At 60.1% G+C, this 18,975-nt stretch overlaps 2 protein-coding genes across 3 annotated transcripts in view; both read left to right on the top strand.

The window, feature by feature from the left end:
• Positions 1-6,665: 6,665 nt before the first annotated feature.
• SLC25A19 (solute carrier family 25 (mitochondrial thiamine pyrophosphate carrier), member 19) lies at positions 6,666-16,992 on the top strand. Its single transcript, XM_004693495.2, has 8 exons — positions 6,666-6,759; positions 7,190-7,242; positions 9,609-9,778; positions 9,970-10,125; positions 11,158-11,328; positions 14,865-15,054; positions 15,501-15,631; positions 16,795-16,992. Exons 3-8 carry the CDS (start codon positions 9,647-9,649, stop codon positions 16,972-16,974), a joined length of 960 nt encoding a protein of 319 aa, XP_004693552.1. The 5' UTR covers positions 6,666-6,759; positions 7,190-7,242; positions 9,609-9,646; the 3' UTR covers positions 16,975-16,992.
• MIF4GD (MIF4G domain containing) overlaps positions 15,550-18,975 on the top strand; it is a 6,649-nt gene continuing 3,223 nt past the window's right edge. The window contains exon 1 of one of the 2 annotated variants that reach the window (XM_012733079.1): positions 15,550-15,631. The gene's annotated coding sequence lies outside the window, so the exon portion shown is untranslated. Of the gene's footprint in view, positions 15,632-17,365; positions 17,423-18,975 lie in introns of those variants that run through there. The other variant, XM_012733081.1, reaches the window with a different exon arrangement.

Raw genomic sequence — 18,975 nt, 5'->3', positions numbered from 1 at the left:
AAACCCGGTTCCCCCTCCAGGCCCCTGCTTCCTTCTGGTCTGGCTGCTGGTCTGACACCTCCACCCTTGCTGGGGCTGACCAGGAGCCTGAGACCTCGGCTGCCGCCCAGGGACCTCACAAGACCCCGGCAGTCGGGGCGGGAGACGTCAGCTCGGAAGCCAGACTCCACCATCCTGCGGAGGGGCCACTACCCCTCCGCATGCTGGTTCTTGGCCCCGCGCACTCTGCTGTTTGTGCGGCCTGGGAGGAGCCACCCGAGTTTCCTCATCAGTTGATGCAACACCATGGGGCTGCTAGTTTTGGGGAGATGATTGGCAGGTAAAACGCCAGCACAGTGCGTGCTCCGTGGTCGACCGCGGCGGAAGCCTGGCTTGCCGCTCTCTCCTCCGCTCTTCCCGATTTTTGCTGCTATGTAGCCACCCAGAAGAAAGCAATCCTCGGCCACTCTAAAACTGTTGTGGCCGGGGATGCCGCGCTGGCCAGAAGGCTCCAGGCCAAAGTGTCCTGGGGTCAGCGCCAGGCACCCCGATCAACCTCTCCTCCCGCATCCCCAGCCACCAGGGGTCTGGTCAGCGAGGGCCCCACGCGCTGTGGGGAGACCTCTGGGCGCTCAGAAGTCTGTGCCGATGGCTGCCCGGCCAGCCCGGGCCAGCTCGCCTGGCTTGCTGGACTCTGGCCTCTCTTGCGGGAGGTGCTGGCTGGCCTGGTACCCCAGAGGCCTATCTGTGGCGGTCACAGCCCACCCAACCCAACCGCACAGCTTTGTCTCCTGACCAAAGGGGCTCTCAGGCGGGCATTTCTACCCAAGAGGTGGCCAGGAAGGATGCCCGGCAGTGTTTCCTAATCAAGTCTCCCACGTCTGTAACCCCCAAGTCACCCTCTGAAGTGGGGGCGACATGCAGGAGGGAATCACTCTGCAGAGACTCAGGGTGGTGACCCTGCCAAGGAGCTCTCTGAAGCAGGCCCAGGCCAGGCTGGGGACTGAGGGACGATGGAACAGTGAATCTATGTCAGCCTTCAGGGAGCAGAGGCAGCCGGAGAGCCCGAGCACTGAGGGGGGAGGGGAGGGGAGGGAACCCTGACTTGGGAGGGGCGGGAAGGCAGCCGGGAGGCTGGGGGAAAAAAGGGGGCATGGCAGTGCCAGAGCACATGGCACCAAAAGCGGGAACAGGGTTAAAGCTCAGCACTAGGAAAATAGAGGCCGGCAAGCCAGCACGAGCTCGCTCCCCCGCCAGGGAGGGACCTTCAGGGCGCAGCAGACCCCTCCTGTCTCCCCGCTGCTCCTCTCAGCAGTGCACTTCTTCAGTCAGCCTGTTCTGCTCCCCACTCTGTCTCTGGTGAAGCCTCTCAGAGCCCTGCACCTCTGGCCTGTACCCCAGCTCTGTATGCACAAATAAAAAACAAATCTTAAAAAAATGAAGAAAACCAGGAATATAAGTCCCGAAGAGGCTGCAGAGACCTGGACCCCGCGTGCACAGCTGGTAGGAACGCAAAAGGGTGCCGTTCGTTGCCGTGGAAACCCATTTGGTAGCGCGTCAAAGAGCTAAACATAGAATTATCATGTCATCCAACAATTCTACTCCTGGGCATGAGCCCAAAGACCAAAAACAGGGGTTGGCAGTGTCGGCTGCCGCATTGTTCACAGCAGGCAGAGGTGGGAGCCGGAGTCCATCAGGAGGAGATGTGGGGACCCCCTGGTGGCCTAGGGATGCAATCTCAGCGCTGTCACTTCCTCGGTCTGAGTGTGATCCCGGCCAGGGAGGGACCCCCAGGGCGCAGCAGACCTCGCCTGTCTCCCCGCTGCTCCCCTCAGCAGTGGCTTTCAGTCGATCCGCCCCTTCTGCTCCCCACTCTGTCTCTGGTGAATCCTCTTAACCCCGCACCTGGCCTGCACCCCAGTTCTTGTATGCATAGATAAATAAATCTTAAAAAATAAAAAAAAAGCTCCAGGCGGTGTAGATGCCACCGGCCGTCTCGGTGCGTGGCAGCCTCAGGCGGCCCGAGCACTGCAGAGCCAGGGCAGTCACGCTGGCTTCTCCGTGCGCCACGCAGTAAACCAGACGGGAAGTGGGTGGGGGTTTCGGCCAGGAGGGCCCTGGCGACACGAGGCCCAGGGAGGCCCCGCGCGGCGCCCCTGGGATGGAGCGCCAGCCCGCCAGCCAGCGGCGCCTTGCGAGTCGCCCACAGAAAGTGTGCTGTGTGCTGTGACAGCCAGTGTAGAAGGAGCCACGCAACACGCCAGGGCCCCGTCTTCTCGGGCAGGCGAGGCCCGGGCGCGGGCAGGCGACGGACTCGCCCTCCTGGGTCAGAGGTTTCCCCTGGGCCTGGTTTGTCTCCTTCATTCCCAGCACTGGGGTCCTCACACGGCTCTCAGAGGCCTGGCGGCCGGAGTGTGCTGAGGTGTCGTGTTCTGGGCGTCTCGGCGCTTCTGTCCCTCTGTCTCTGGACAGCGCCCCACTCTGGGCACACTGTGAGGAGGCGCCCACAGGCCTCTGGTCGCCATGTCCTTCTCTGGGACTCACACCCAGGTCTGGGGTGTTTCCCCCAGGAAGACTCGGAGCCCCTTGTCCACAGCACCCACACCCACATGCAGGGGTCCGGCCGCCCCCGCCTGGCTAACACTTGGCGTCCTTTTGCCCTCTCTCCTCTGTGCTGGTGGACACGTTGGCCTCTCACAGCCTCAGTGGGTGCAGCCTTTGCCACCTCCCTGCCGCTCAGTGCCGGCGCAGCTTTCTGCGTGGTGTCTATTCAGACCTCTTGCCTCATGTGTTTCTCGGGCCTTCACCACCATATTGTCAACTTGACATCCAGATTTGCGGCTCCCAGCAGTGGTCACCCTTCTGGCCATCCAGAGCCTACTGGCCAGAAGTCAAGGGGGAGGAAGCTGTTGCCTGTGGCTGACACGGGGCACGCCAGCCCCTCCTGCACGGCAGAGCCGCGCCCCGAGGCTTCTGCAGGTACAGAGGGGCTCCCCACAGCCACAGCAGGAAACACCTGCACTGGGAGGCTCAGAAATGGGTGCTGGGTGTTGTCACCCACAAAAGTGAGTGATCTGCTCACAAGAGAACCCAAGGCTGAATGCGGAAAGCTGCAAGCTGGGAGACCCCTCCGACAAACTCAGAACCCTTTCTCGGGACGCTAATACCCATGCGCCCGCCTGGGAGCCTCCTGACACTTGGCTCTCAGGGATTAGCACCAGCAAAAAGCCCACATGCATAAGAAATCAGCCGCTAAAAGTTACTGGGCGGTGAATCTTCTTTCTTGTCTTCTTGCTTAGGGCACTGTGTCTGGGTAGTTTGCTGAGTGAATGTGAAAGTTAAAAGGGAACTGGATCAAAAGTGCCTCTCTCCTCGGCCCCTGCAGCCCGCCAGGACTTCCTGCAGCATCTGCTAGCAGTCGTTGGCTTTTTGTGGCTTCCTGGGGGGATAGCTTCTTCTCACATGATGACGATAGTCCATGGAAACGATGGAAACGCCCGCACGCCGCGCGGTGCTGCCTCAAGGCCAGGGCAGAAGCGCCACCCCAGGGAGACTCCAGACACCACACCGGCAGCTAGAAGCAGGGAGGCCCCGCGCCCCAGAAGGCGAGCTGGGGGAGCCTAGCTGCCGGCCCCTGAGGGGAAGAAAGTTCCAAGAGGAAAGATACACCCCAGTGTTCCCGGCTGTATCCCCAGGGCCTGCCAGCGCTGCCCGCAGAACCTGGGGCATATTTGATGGGGGAGTGAAGGGTGAAAGCCGCGCCTGGTCCTCTCCTGAGCTGTCAGAGCAGGGCAGCCGGGCTGCCAGCTGAGATGTGGGTCCCTGGCCAAATGCCTGCCCCCAGGCCAGGCACAGGCCTCCTGGATCGGTGGGGGCCCCAGGAAAGGCCTTTTTAAATAAAATCCCAGATGATACTTCTATCATCTGAAACTGAGAACACCTTGGAGTGCTTTGGGCAAATGCAGCTTCTTTTTTTAAAGTCTTATTTATGCACACAAGAACTGGGGTGTAAGCCAGAGTTGTGGGGGGGTGAGAGTATTCACCAAGGACAGAGTGGGGAGCAGAACAGATGTGTTGACCGAAATGCACTGCTGAGGGGAGCAGCGGGGAGACAGGAAGGTCCTGCCACGCCACATGGGTCACTCCCTGGCCGGGGGTCGAACTCAGGCCTCACTGGCTGCCGACAGCTTCATAGTGCTGAGACTAACCCCTTGCGCCAGCGGGGAGGCCCAAAAATGCAGGTTTCTCAGGCCAGCGGCAATGTTAAGGGCCTAACAGAGGCACAGAGGCAGCACGGCTTGGACACTGGCCCATGCGCGGTGGCTCTTTACAGACACAGCCGCAGCCGCCTGGAGGAAGGGGCATCTGCAGAGGCCACGCCTCCCCGACACCCGCGACTCTCGCCTCTGCTGGAAAAGATCACCACCGCTCTGGTGGCTGGAAAATACCAGCTCCCTCTGGTCAAGGTATTGACTCCCCCAAGGAGGCAGAGGAGGTGGGGAAAGTCCAAGGGTGTGTTAGGTAGGTGTGTTTAGGGTAAATGTCAATGAGGTCACAGGAGGATTCACTTCCCCAGGCTGCCGGGAACGTTACTTTCCGGCTTCTCTCACATGATCTGACTGACTGAGTATATTTAACTTAAGATGAAGTGGCCAGATTTCAAATATGCAAACACTGGCCCTGGGGTGTGCGCTCGGGAAGATGCACCTGCCAACAACTCATCTCTCTTGACCTTCCACTCGTTTGTCGTCTGACCTTGAAGGACCTTGGGTCCATGGCCTTGCCCTGCTGGAAGCTGGCGGGTCTAAATGATGCCAGGAGTCTCCCAGTCCTGAGCGGTGGTTCCCTGAATCTACACCCTACAATTCGCCTGTGGCCACAAGTCCTGCCTGGCTGACCCCCTGCACAAGCCTTGGGAGGCTTGTCGGGGAGCACAAAGTAGGCAGACAGGCCATAACCACTGGACACAGACGCGATGCTAAAGTTGGGGTTTCGTGGGGGAAATTAGGCAATCTCTACAGGAGGAGAGAGGAAGTGAAAGAAAGCAGAGCACAGAGGTGGTTCTGGGGCACAGAGGGGATTCAAGGGCAGGGAGTCAAATTTCCATACTAGGTTCTGGCCACCTTAGGCTTTATTTTACTTTTGCATTTAAAAATTGGGGTGTAGGTCAGAAGTGTGGGGGTGGGGGCTCACCAAAGACAGAATGGGAGCAGAATAGGCAGATTGACTGAAACCCACTGCTGAGGGGAACAGCAGGGAGACAGGAGGGGTCTGCTGCGCCCTGTGGGTCCCTCCCTGGCGGGGGTGGGGATGGGGGGTCAGACTCATGCTGCAGCAGCTGCGGACAGCTTCGCCATGCTGAGCTGAAACCAGATGCACCACCAGGAAGGCTGTGGGAAAGGCTGTTCCTCCAGTGAATTCCTGCTGAGAGAGGATGAAGAGAGGCTCCTGGTCACAAGCCCTGGTCACGCGGTCATCAGTGCTGCAACCATCGCAGCATGAGAAATAACATGATGAGGACCCGGTGGAGGGCCACTGGGCCTATCTATGCACCATACCTGCCGTGGCCGGGCCATTCCTGCCGTGGCCGGGCCACTCAGATCAACCACCAATACGCAGGAGGGACCGAGGGGCAGAGAGACACCGGGCACAGGGCTGCCTGCCGCATGCAGGCCCAGACTGGGAAGTGGAGGGGCAGACCAGTAAGAAGGGAGGGAAAGAGAGGGAAGGGAAGCAGCTGCAAGAAAAGAGGAAGTGGGCGCTCGGGTTAAAAAAGTGGACAGTTTAAACTTTTACCCAGTTGCAGGGGTGATCTGGACCCCCCACTCAGTTGTTTTTGTAAAAAAGACCCTTTATAGGTGAATCAGGGAAGGGTGAACCTTAATTCGGTATATGACAAATTGTTCATTTTGGGGGTGTATGTTGAGACGGAACTGCTTGTCTTTTAAAGATAAAATAACGGGAGTTTGGGGGGAGGTCGGTGCCTACGGAGAGTGGCCCAGGCCGACTCTGTCGAAGCTGGCATAAGTACGGGGTTCTCCCGCCTTCCACTTCTGCGTGTCTGCAATGTCTCCAAATAGCGAGATAAAAAATGTTACAAATTTCAAAGTCGGGGAGAAACTCCGCGGGTGCTACAGCGGTGAGCGGGGAGGGAAGAGCGGTTTCCATCCTTGCCTCCACCCCGGCGTGAGCCCTCCCTTCCTAAAGACTCTTGTCATGGAAATGGGGGCCCAGTCAGGCCGAGGGTGGGGGCGCAGCTCCTGATTCCGGCCGTCCTCGCCCAGGTCTTAAAAGCCCATGCCCACGCTCCTAAACGTCCTCAGGTGCTGGCTAGGCTTCCGCCGTCTACTCCAGGGTGCGACTATCCGGATTCTGGGACCACCGAGGTTTTGAGGTCCCGCAAGCCGCGACTTCCACCGCGGCGGCCGCGCGCCGCACAGACAGCACCCTCCGCCTCCAGGGGCGCAGTCAGCCCGGACTGCAGCGGCCGCCAGTGCGCGCCCGCAGGACTACAACTCCCGGGAGCCTTTGCGCCTCGCGGGAGCGGGGGAGGCCGGGGGGCCTTGACAGCCGAGGACTACACTACCCACAGATCCCTGCGGGAGGCGGTCGCTGGGTGTGGCCTATACAACCATTGACTCAGCCGCTAACGGAAGCTGCGCGGTGATTGGCTCAGGCGTCCGTCAGTTCCTGCCGAGCGCCGGGTAGTTTCGCTGTGAGGACTGGGTGAGAAGAGAGGTAGAGGAGAGCGCCCCGGGCCGGGCGGCGCCCTCGGAGCCGGTGAGTGACCTCCAGCTCCACGCCCCGAGCGGTGCGCTCGGAGACCCGCACCCGGCTCCCCGGGGGGCGCGCGCGCCGTACCCTCGCGTGGGCGGGCACTGTCCGCACACGTGTCTCGCCCGCCCTGAGAAGCATCTTCAGGGACGCTGGAGGCAAAGCCTGCTCAGAGCCGGGCACCTGTGCCCGCGGGTGCCCGCCCCGCGGGCGTCGCCCCGGGCGTGACACCTGGAGGCACGCCTGTGACCACACGCGGGGGCCTCTGCAGAGACCCCTCCGCGGAACGCGGGGGCTCTGGGGGCTCACACTCACCGGGGGGCACCGGCGCCACGAGGTTTTGCCAGAAAGAAGAGAGGGGCGAAGCAGACTCACCCTCGCCTGCAGCGGCTGTCTTCCGCGGGCTTATAATCGCATTTCGATTTTGTCTCTTTAGATTATTATCAGGGCTCGTCAGTCCATTAAGGGAATTGTGAAGGAGCAGAAAAGGTAAGGCCACTGGGGAATTGTATTTAACAAGCCCTTTCACGCCTGTAAAACTTGTCTTTTTCTGCAAATGGTATCATGCATGATCTTTCCAGGAGTCTGGATTAGGCAGGACAGACATCGTGCCCACTTTCCAGAAGAGAGGCTGAGCCCAGGTGAAATGAAGCTGCCCCAGGTACACAGGAGGCAGAGCTTGAACCCGGCTCTTAACCTGTGGGCCGAGGTTACATGCAGCTGTGCAGAACTGCTTTTATGGGACCCCTTTCCCTCCCACATGGGGCAGGAGCTGAGCAGTCCCTGGGTAACCTCTGGAGACCCTTCTCTCAATCAGGGGCCTCCATCAGGGATGCCCCTAGCTCACCTGCTCACAGGCGCCCCTCCTTGGAGGGTTTGGCAAGAAATGGGCACCTTGGTGAGGATCAGTTTTCCTACCTTTAGACTTTTTTAAAAAAGATTTATTTATTTATGCATACAGAACTGGGGTACAGAGTGCAGGGGTGATGAGAGGACTCACCAGAGGCAGCGTGGGGAGCAGAACAGGCAGATCCACTGAAGTACACTGCTGAGGGGCGCAGCTGGGAGACAGGAGAGGTCTGCTGGAACTTGCGCTGTAGTGGCTGGCCGCAGCAGCTTCATAGTGCTGAGACTTTAACCCCTGTGCCACCAGGGAGGCCCGGTTGGGCTCATTTTTTAAACAGCCACATAGCGGTCCATGCATGCATCCACGTGGCTTGGAGAATGTCCCCATCCCTCTGTTCAGAGCATTTCAGTTTAAACAGTGATGTAACACACAACATTTACAGCCCAGTCTAAGTATTGGGTTGTCGGGAAAGTCATGACATATTTTTTCAGTTTTTCAAGCAAAAATCCTTCATGATTTTTCAACAACCCAATATTTCTCTAGATCGGTGGCTCCATTTTGCCCCCCAAGAGACATTGTCAAGGTTTGGCAACAGTTTTGATTGTCCCCAGGGGAGCGTGGTGGCCTGTTCTCCATGGTAGAGGCCAAGGTCTCTCGCTGCTCAATACCCTCTGAGGCCCAGGGCAGTCCCCAACCAGGAAGAATCATCCCTTCTAACATGTCAGGAGTGCTGAGGTTGGGTGCTCGTTTTCAGCAAATATCTAACTCAGCTTTTTTGAGCAAATGTCCATTTAAAAATGTGCCCATCAAGGATGACACAGCTGCTCAGCATAATATTGTTGGCCTTGGAGAATCGCCTGAGGAAGCGCCTGGAGTCGGGAAGGGCTCTTAGGACTTTTGCATTTTAAAAGCCAAATGGGCTGCAGGGCAGTGTTGAGCGCTGGCTTGTCCCCTTCTGCAGGGTCATTGTTGCTTCTGTGAAAGCTCCGGCTTTTCATCATTTATTCCTCGCTAGAGCCCGAGGGGTGCCAGGCCCTATGCTGCAGCCCCTGTCCTGGGAGCCCACCTCCTCTGGGCAGAGAGGACCTGTTCAGTGCAGTGTGCACGAGAGGGGACGTCAGATTCCTGAGGCCAGGGGGAGAGGTGCCCTGCGCACTGGGTACTGGCTCCCCACCATGCACCGTGCGGTTTGTCCAGTCACGGGGCTGTCAGGCTCAGGGAGTGACCCTGTCAGGAGATGAGATATGTGCGGCTGCCCAAGCCGAGCGACCATGTTACTTACAGCGGCTGGGTGTCAGGCAGTAGGAATTTGGGGGCCAGTGTCATACCGGCTGTGTGACTGAATGTTGTATGAATGTTGACTGAATGTGTGTGTGGACTGCGTCTGGAGGGGGTGCTCCTTAGCTGAGCCCCAGGAGAGCACCTGGCCGTGGAAGAGCAAGCGGGCTGTAGTCAGCTGTCACACAGGAGCAGGGGGAGTAGAGGTGAGTTGGGCAGACAGTGCTCGGGGAAGTGGTGGGGTGCTGGGAATGGCCTGGCTATGTGGGGGGAGGAGGGATCCAGCCTGAGGGTGAATCGTCAGCAGCCGGATCAGGGGTGCCTGGGAGCACCATGCCACGGGGTTGCAGTGGGTGGGTGCTTGGTGCCAGTGGGCTCTGGCCTCCTCCTCATGCAGCCAGGAGTTTGCCGGAAAGCCAGCCGTTGCTGGCCCGTTCATTGATTCAGTCAACAAATACTGTGAGCACTTTGTCTCATGGGCTAGGCTCCAGGCCTGGGCTCCAGGATGGCGATGGAGACCCCTCCATGTTCTCCTGAATTGTTTTCGAGTGGGTAGACAGACAGGAAGTAGGTGGTGGCATAAATGTCTAGGAGAAGGCAATTCGGGGGGGGGGGCGCAAGGAACATGGGCTGGTCCTGCAGGGTTGCCCTGAGTGGTGAGAGATGAGCCTGACCTGGCCTGAACCCTGAGAACTTGCTCTGCTGTTTCCTGCCTCTCTCCTGCATTTAGCTGGAAGCTGATGGACATTGTGTAGGCCAGAGGCAGGGATGGTCGGCTATGACCCCAAAGCAGATGGCAGGAACATCTCGAGTCTTGAGGTGGTGGCGGCAGGATCTGTATCTGGACTCGTCACGCGGGCCCTGATCAGCCCCTTGGACGTCATCAAGATCCGCTTCCAGGTACCTTTCCCCTCTTTTCTGTGTTACTGGCTGGCGGACACGTTCATGCTTGCCAAAGCAGTTTCTAGAACTTGGGGTTTGTCAGGAAAGAAGCACTTGGTGCCTTGATTTCCTTGGCTGAGGTTTCTCCTGGCTGCCCACCCATCCCCCACCCCCAGAATTGCTTTGACCTTGTCCCTCCCGGTTCCCAGCTTCAGATCGAGCGCCTGTCTCAGAGTGACCCTAGTGCCAAGTACCATGGGATCCTGCAGGCCTGCAGGCAGATTTTGCGGGAGGAGGGCCCAGCGGCGTTCTGGAAAGGCCACGTGCCGGCCCAGCTTCTCTCCGTCGGCTACGGGGCTGTCCAAGTAGGTAGCAGGGGACCCGGCCTGGCCCCTGGGTCAGGGGCTGCGCCACAGGGAAGCACGGGCAGGGCGGCATGCCGAGGGCAGGGCAGCAGGCGGCAGCCAGCACACCACACCTGCCCCTGTTGCCCTGAGCCGGGCCATACGTCTCCCTATGACTCCCACCCTGGGGTTTAGCACCCACTGCATTTTTGGGGTTGCACCTGGAGACTAAGGCCTTTCCAAGTAGAATTTTCACATCTGTGCTTCCGCGGATTCGCCCCAGCACTGCGAGGGAGGTCGAGCGGGACTTTAGCGGGTCCCAGAGAGGGTAAGCGATGTGCCGGAGCCACACAGCAGCAGTAGTGGGGGATCTGGGGTGGGGACCCTGGCTTGGTGTTGCTGAGCACCAGCGTGTCTCCTTGGCGGCAGGACCGGCTGCCCTGTGTGGGGTGGCGATGCCCATCTCGACCAGGTCCTGTCCGGGGCACCGTCACGTCACCTGACCACAGTCCCAGAGGTCGGTGGGTTGTGGCCATTCCTGCTTGACGGATGAGCTTGCGGCGGACGGAGCCAGCATAAACCCAGCTGATCATTGGCCAGAAAGGGGCAGGGGCAGGTCTCCCGGGGGGTCAGCCTCCTGGCCCTCACCACCGTGGGGCTGGCGCAGGTGGGTGCTCAGGGGGGCAGGCCCTTCCTGCCTTCCCCCACGCTCGGGATGCCGCTGCCTGGCTATGTCAGTGAGCAGGCCAGGAGCGGCTCTGTGTAAGGGGGTGACCCTCACCAAGTGGCACATGCTTCCAAAGCAGCGACTTGTCCCGCTGCTACGGAGACCCCATCACAGGAGCAGACTTCTCCGATACGAACTTTCTCTCCTGTTCCCTAACCTGCGTGCGTGGGTGTCAGCCCAGCGTAAAACGGCCTCTGAGTTTTGCACAAAAACGAAGTTTACCATGTCTTCTGGCGCCGCCCAGGGGCCGCTCTCCTGCCCTGGGCCTGGGTCCGGCTGGCGGTGGTGTGTTCCGGGGCCGGTGACGTTGGCCTTCGCTCTTGCAGTTTCTGTCGTTCGAGCTGCTGACGGAGCTGGCGCACCGGGCACACACAGGCGGCGCCCGCCAGTTCTCGGTGCACTTTGTCTGCGGAGGCCTGTCTGCCTGCGCGGCCACCCTCGCCGTGCACCCCGTGGACGTCCTGCGCACCCGCTTTGCAGCCCAGGGGGAGCCCAAGGTGAGTCTGCCTAAGGGGACCCTTCTCCAAGTGGGCGTGACGCTGGAGGAGGCGGCCCTCGGCCCTCCCCTCACCCGCCCTGGCCGCCCCAGGGGCTCACAGCCCCGGTGCGATGCCTTGGGGACACCTTGGGGACACCTTGGGCGGGTGGACAGGCACCCTGGAAGGAGACTCAGAGAGCGGCTTTGGTTTCCATGAAGAATGGACTGGAGGAAATTGAGTCAAAGAACTCCCCTGAGTGAAAGCAAGAGATTAACCCTGAAATTGGCCTGCCCAGCAGACTGTCCTGGACATAGGTAGAGGGGTGGAGGGGTGTGTGCGTGCGTGTGTGCATGTGTGTGTGTGTGTGTGTGTGTGTGTAGAATGTCTGGTGTCTCCCTCCTGCATGAGAGTACTGTTGGTCGGGGGTGACGCTTTGCTTAAGAATTTTATCTGGGATCAAATTTGTTTCTATTCTGTCTGTTTCTTTGTGTTGCTTGGGGTGCAGATCCTAGGCTGGGGAGCCCTTTTGTGGGGAGACATGATGACTGGCTGAGAAGGGAAAGCCCCTGGGGCAGTCTCGAAGGAAACAGTTGGGGCATGCACGCTAGTTTGCTCCTTAGGCCACTTCCACAGGGAACTAGAGTTCGGGGAGACTGCTGAGGACCCGAGGAGGGGTCATTGAACTGAGCAGGGGCGCAGAGGCGTCTGTGAGGAAGGGAGCCGTGCGTGCGCTGGCTGCTGGCCTGAGGAAAGAGGACGGCCCGTCCAACCCTTCCCTTTCACGGGTGGGCTGCTCCGACCCCTCCAGACATCTAGGAACAGACGGTGACAGAGCTGAAGAGGGCAGAGACGGCACTTTGCCTCCCAGATGGGCCTGAGAGATTGGGCGGGGCTGGAATGACTGGAAAATTGCCCTTGGAAGCAAGGGGAGGAGCCTGTCTAAAAGCTGCAGAGCTCTACCCAGATCCCCACGGGAGGCGAAAGGGCGGAAAGGTTAACAGCTCTTGGTGGACTGTGAGAAACACGACCAGACCAGCTGGTCGCCGTCCCTGCTGCGGTCCGAGCTCTCCTCCCTGCGGACTTAGTGCTGAAGACTTTAACCAGCAACTGCTGCGGGCCGGCCGGAGCGTGGTCTTGCCCGGTGCCCTCACGTCTCTGCGCCCTCCTGTTTGATCGCAGCACAGCTGCAGAGAGATTCGGCTAAGTCACGCCTCAGTGACGTGCTGTGAACGCCGATTGTTCACGCCGAGCCTAACAGTTGTCGTGGTTTTGCCTTTTTTTAAGGATGTATTTATTTATGCATAGAACTGGGGTACAGGCCAGGGGTGCAGGGGCTGAGAGGAGTCACCAGAGACAGAGTGGGGGGCAGAACGGGTGGATCTACTGGAATCCACTGCTGAGGGGAGCAGGGGAAACGAGAGAGGTCTGCTGCGCCCTGGGGTCCCTCCCTGGTCAGGATCGACCTCAGGCTGCAGCAGTGGTAGTGCTGAGACCTGACCACTAGGCCAGTAGGGAGGCCCCCCAAATTCACTTTTCAGTGTTTAGTTCTATGAGTTTTGGCAAGTGTAGAGTGGTCATGGTCCTGATAGAAGCCTCCAGATTTCTGTGTGCCCGTTAGTCTGTTCCATTAATTGCCCGTCTGTCTCTGAAAGTTCTGCCTTTCCCGGGATGTCCTGTCCGTGGAGTAGGCCCGCGTGGTCCGCACTGGCGCCCTCCGTCGGCGTCTGCAGCGAGGCTCGCGAGACTCTGTGAGCAGGCGGCTTCTTCGGGCTCGCGGGCGGCAGGCACCCCGCGTGGCTGCACCGGGGGAGCTAGTCAGAGATGCGCCGGTGGTGATCGTGAATAATCTGCAGCCCACGTCCCGCCTGTCATTGTGTGGACACTATTTCCTGGGTAAATGCCTGGGACTGGGATGCTGGGTCGACGGTGAGACTTTAAGTCTTCGCTGCCCGTGGCCCTGCCCTCGGCGCCCGCCTGGAGTCTTCCCCTTCCCCTTCTAGTGGTGCAGGGGCCGCACCGCCCGGGGGTCCGCGTTTCCTTGTCGGTGTGGAGCTGCGGCCGTGCTGCGTCGGCTGCGACTGCCCATGGCCATCCTGGGCTGCTGGCTTTTATTTTCAAATATTTCCGGAGTCTGCAGCTTGTCCTTTCATTTCCTTGCCAGCGCCTTTTGATTTTATCAAGTGGATTTGCCTTTGGTGTTCTAAGAAATGTTTGCCTGGGGCCTCCCTGGCGGTCTCGGGGTTGAGTCTCAGGGTGTCACCAGCCTGAGGGCCAGGGAGGGACCCCAGGATGCAGCAGACCCCTCGCTGCCCCCTCAGCAGTGGCCTTCAGTAGACTACCTGTTCTGCTCCCCACTCTGTCTCTGGGGAGTCCTCTCACTTCACCCCTCGCACCTCTGGCCTGCACCCCAGTTCTTCTACACATAGACGAATCTTTTTTCAAAAGTCTTGCCTAGCACAAAGATGTGCTCTCAAGCACTGTTTTTCTCTTCTTCAATCTCACCTCTGCTCTAATTTAAAATAGGTCCTTTCCTCTTGCCAAGGAGGTGAGAGAAGTAATCTGTTGGCCAGTGAGATGTTTCTCATCCTTCCTCTGCATTTTGGATTGTTCCATGATTACTTTTGAATGAGCAGTTTGCTTTTAAATAAAATTTGGTACCTGAGTAAAGATTACCACAAAAAAATTTTTTTTTAATTCTTGAAGGTCTGAGGATATTAGTTATCACTTTGCAGTGGCTGTTGGCTTCCTTCTTCTGTTCTCTCCCGCTGACTGTCTCTTCCTTCAAACCACCCGCCCCCCCGCCCTGGCCCACCTGAGCAGTTGGCCCCTTTAAGGCCTCCCTCAAGCACCTGGTGAGGGGACTGAGCCTGGCTGGCAGGGCAGAAGCCCCGTGGGAGCTCGGGCGCGTGGGCCGCTGCCCCGGCTGCCAGCCTGGCCCTCCCAGGGAAGCCCCAGGTGGGGCCCCTCCACGGCTGCGAGCAGGGGGGGCGCTGAGAAGGGCGGACCTCCCCTCAGCCCCCCAGCCACGGGAGCCCTGAGCCGCCCCCTCCGCACCCCGCAGCAGGGTCAGCCCTTGTGAGCATGTGGAGAACCTGCCCGTGGAAGGTACTCGGAGAACCAGCGGCTGCCGACCAGGCCCCGGTACGAGAAAGCTGAAGGCTGTGCCTGTGGCAGAAAACCAGGCAGCACAGGACGCTGGTGGCAGCAAGCCTCCTGCCCCTCTGCGCCTCAGCTGTGTGCCGGCCGGGAGCTGTGACCGCTGCTGCCCCTGGTGGGGCCTTGGGGAGGAGGGTGGCCTCCTTCCACAGACGCTGCCCTCCGGCCTCGCCCTGTCTAACCCCCTCGTGTCCTTCCAGGGGTGGCTGTGACCACCCGCCACCAGGACGCTGACCGTGGGGACACGCGCAGGGACTCCTGGAAAGCCAGTTGTTGGAAATGCCCCTCTGGGCTCTGTCACCTGTTCCTGAGCAGCCTCTGGGCGGGAGCAATACTGGGGAGGCGGAGGAGGTGCGGCTGGGCCCCGCCTCCCACTCACTGGCCGGTTGCGGGTGCAGGTCTACCCCTCCCTGCGGGTCGCCGTGGTCACCATGTGCAGGACCGAAGGCCCCACCGTCTTCTACAGAGGCCTGGCGCCTACCTTGATGGCCATCTTTCCCTATGCCGGCTTCCAGTTCTCCTTCTACAGCTCCCTGAAGCAGGCCTACGAGTGGGTCCTGCCGGCCGAGGGCCAAGGCCAGACCAACGGTGAGCTGCTCCCCGCCCCCCCGGCCTCTCGGGTTAGAGCTGTACCCGATGGTGCGGCCAGCACACGGGCTCCAGCCGTGGCATCACCTTCTCCCAGCGGCGGGCCAGCTAGCCCTGTGTCAGGCGCAGTCTGTAAGCTGCCTGTTGGGGTTGGGCTTGGTTGGGGGAGGAAGGAGGAATCCCTGTTCCCACTCAAGCCCTGAACCTGAGCCCCGGTGCTGCCTCCCTCCCACAGGGGAGGCCTCCAGGTGGCTCACCCACCCCAGCCTGTCCAATCTGCAGCCCGGATGGCCGGCCTGGCCCTCCCTCCTGGATAGATCCTCTGAGGGAGGGTGCTGTGGGGCTTTGTTCTGGGGGATGAGACCCTGCGACCCGGAAGCCATGTACCCCATGTACCCGCGACTTCAGTTCCCTTCTTTCCTCCTCATCACACATCTTGGGTTCAGGGTACCTCAAAAACCTGCTTTGTGGCAGCGGAGCCGGAGTCATCAGCAAGACCCTCACATACCCCCTGGATCTCATCAAGAAACGGCTGCAGGTGGGAGGCTTCGAGCAGGCCCGAGCCACCTTTGGCCAGGTGAGCCCCTGCAGAGTGGTGAGCCCCTGACCTTTGCCCTCATAGGCCTGGCAGGGAGCCTAGGGGAAGGGAGGAGGCAGGGATGGGTGAGTCTAGGGCTTGCCCCTCCAGAACCGGATCCCATGCAGGCACGAGGAAACATGGCCTTACCTGCCGGAAAGGGGGCGCCCTGGTGGGGGACGAGCAAGAATTGGGTTTATGGTTGTCGTACATCTTTTTTATTTTTAAGATTTATTTTAATTTATTTATGCATACAGGAACTGGGATGTGGGCCAGAGGTACAGGGGTGAGAGGATTCACCAGAGACAGAGTGGGGAGCAGAGCAGGGGGATCCTATGGAAATCCATTGCTGAGGGGAGCAGCGGGGAGACAGGAGGGGCCTGCTGCGGCGTGTGGGTCACTCCCTGGCTGGGAATGGAAGGGCTGTGGACAGCTTCATCGTGCTGCGCTTACCTGTTGCACCACCAGAGGGACCATGAATGTGTTTGATTCCTGTGCTAAGTGCGCGTGTACATTTGAACCAAACTGGGGTCGTATATAAGGGGCAGATCCTCCTTTCTCTACTGTCTTGCTTGTGCTGACAGGGCGATCTGGATTTGGAGAGACAGTGAGAGTGGGACAGCCCCCCCCCGCCCCCGCTGCTAAGGAGCTGAGTGTGAGTGGGTGTGGCTGGAGATGGAGGAGGGAAGCATGGGGGTAGGCAGGCCAGGAAGGGAGGCTGAGGCCTAGTGGTAGGAGCCTTGAAGGCCAGCTGCAGAGTTTGGGCTTGATAGTGTCATCGCTGGCGTGAACATCATTATCACCTTCAGGAGCCACGGGATGGCAGAGCCGTGTCTTGGCACTGCCTGGCGGCGGGTGGGCATGGTAATGGAGCACGAGGAGGAGCCTTAGCCAGGTTAGGCTAAAGGCTGACTCGAGGGCCAGAAGCCCACGGGTGTTCAGGTAGGGTGGGGTCAGTGGCCACTACCAGTGCCCTGCCAGGAGCTCTGTCTAGGGCTGATTCCTGGGTATTTCATCCCAGTGATGGGGCGTGCTTGGCAGAGACTGACTTCTCTGCACACCCATCCCTTCACCCCACAGGGAGCTCGTGGGTGCTGCGGGCGCCAGGCCCGGTGTTGACTAGGGTGGAGCGACAGCCATGTCTGAACCACCCCTCTCCCCAGGTTCGCAGCTACCGGGGCCTCCTGGACTGTGCCAGGCAGGTGCTGCAGGAGGAGGGCGCCCTGGGCTTCTTCAAGGGCCTGTCCCCCAGCCTGCTGAAGGCGGCCCTCTCCACGGGCCTGGTGTTCTTCTGGTATGAGTTCTTCTGCAACCTCTTCCACCATGCGAAGGCTGACAGCTAGCTCTGCAGGAGGAAGACAGCGGAGGTCTCCGGCAGGCAGTGACCTCCACCTCCCTCCTCGAGGTGCCGTGTGGTGCCACCTGGTCAGGCCTCCAGTCAGGGCTGCGGTTTGCTGAGCGGGACAGCAGCCCTCAGCGTGGTGCAAGGTCCTGGCTTTCTCCAGGCGGCAGCATCGGGGGACTTAGCCTGGGAGCACCAACAGTGCCAGCAGGGAGCTGAATGTTGCTTCTCTGCCTGCTGCCCACCCACACCTCTCAGCCCTGTGTCCTGGCACAGAGCCGGGGTGGGGCTGCAACTGGATCTGAGGGGCCGGCTCTGGGCAAGGGCCCTGGCTCCCACATTTACTTAACAGACATTAAAGCTGAAAGCACATTCCCGCTCGTACCCTCCCTGTTCCTCGGAGTCGAGAGAAGCCGCCTGCCACCCTGGGAGTCCGTTTTCCTCAGCAGGTCTGTTGCTCAGGCAGCCTTGCTTCTACCTCTGCAGGTGTCGCCCCCGCTCCTGCCTGCACCAGCCGTGCTGGGTCTGGGCTTCCCAGGCCTGAGGCAGGGGCAGCTCTTCCCGAGTCCGCCTGGACTGGCCCTCTCGCCAGACACTAGGTAGCCCTCCTGGACCTGGGCCAGTCAGCATCAGCTGCCCACACCACTTGGCCCCAAAGGGCCCTGGCTTTGAAGCAGTCCTGGGAAGGCAGGATGGTGGGGAGGGGCTGGGCAGATAGCCTGTGGGCACGGTTGGCACCCAGGGCCCTTTTCAGCAGAGACTAGTGATGTACTCATCACTTGCTGGAACAGAAAAGCCTTGGGAGTACAAGAAAAGGAAGTTCCCAGACATGGCTGCTGCCCTTTCCATTTCCCACCCATCCCAGCCCTCCTGCCCGAGGGGAGCTTGGCCTGGGCACTGGCTGTGCAGAGGGGTCCAGGACGGAGCAGAGGGGGTCCCTGCCCTCACCCCTGGGGCCAGGCTGAGCCGTCTTCACACTGAGCAGCTGGGAGCAGGCCAGGGTCACCCCTTGCCCTGTGGTTGTGCTGGAGCTTTGTGATCTGCCTGGACCCTGAGGCCTGAAGTGTCCTCACTCTTGGCTGCTGATTATGAAAGTGCAGGCGTGGCTGGAGGTCCTGTGTCACCCACATGTCTGTGGCACTCAAGGCCTGGGCAGTAGGCACGGGTCGGTAGGGAGGCAACTTCCTGAATGTGTTCTTATGCAGTACCTACCTTGGGAGTAAAGTTTATTGTCATCTCATGCCCACTGGCTCTTCCGCTGAAGTCGAACCTGCGCTTCCGCATCCATTTCGAGGTGACCACTTGGCAGTTCTCGTAACGGGGAGAGCGCTTCGGCCACACACACACTGACCAGGCTGCGCTCTCTTTAAGCCGGGGCAGCCCTTTGCCAGCTTCCAGGATGGCCTCGTGCCACCCAAGACTGGCCCAGCCGGGGCTGCTGGGCCTGGTGCCTCTCACCGACTCCAGCCAAAAAAGACCTACAAAGCCCAAGTTCAGGGTCGCTCTCAGTGCCTCATAGGTGTAGGTACGTTGCTCCCTGAACCCCCTTCTCTGGGGAGCTCCACTGCTTTTCAACTTGTCTTACGGGTGTTGCTGTACTTCAGGTAGGACAGGGCATTGGCAGGACAGATGCGCCCTCAGACCCTCTGTCTTGGGGAATTGTGAGGGGGTTGTGGCCACCAACGGCCAGTGTCCAGCCCCTCCAGCTGCACCCTGGCCCGGTGTGGGCCCCGCCTTCCGCGGGCTTGCCGGTGGGTGGTGGTGTCCCCTAAGTTTGGGTTTAATGGGAGCTCCTGGCATGGGGAGGGGGTGCTGCGGCCGAGCTTCACCACAGAGAAGCGGGTCCAGTCCCGCGCCGACGAGCCTTCGTGGTCGCGGACAGGTCCTGGGAGTACCAGGTCGGGAAGGGACAAGAGCGGCGAGGGCAGCGTACCCTGCGTCTGCAGAGTCCCGCGAGCCCCCACGCCTGTGCCCTCGGGGCCCGCGAACAGGAGGGTGGCGC

The sequence above is a fragment of the Condylura cristata genome, unplaced genomic scaffold, assembly GCF_000260355.1.
Source record: "Condylura cristata isolate star-nosed mole 26May11 unplaced genomic scaffold, ConCri1.0 scaffold00038, whole genome shotgun sequence".
Classification (NCBI taxonomy): domain Eukaryota; kingdom Metazoa; phylum Chordata; class Mammalia; order Eulipotyphla; family Talpidae; genus Condylura; species Condylura cristata.
This window is presented reverse-complemented; position numbering and strand designations above follow the sequence as displayed.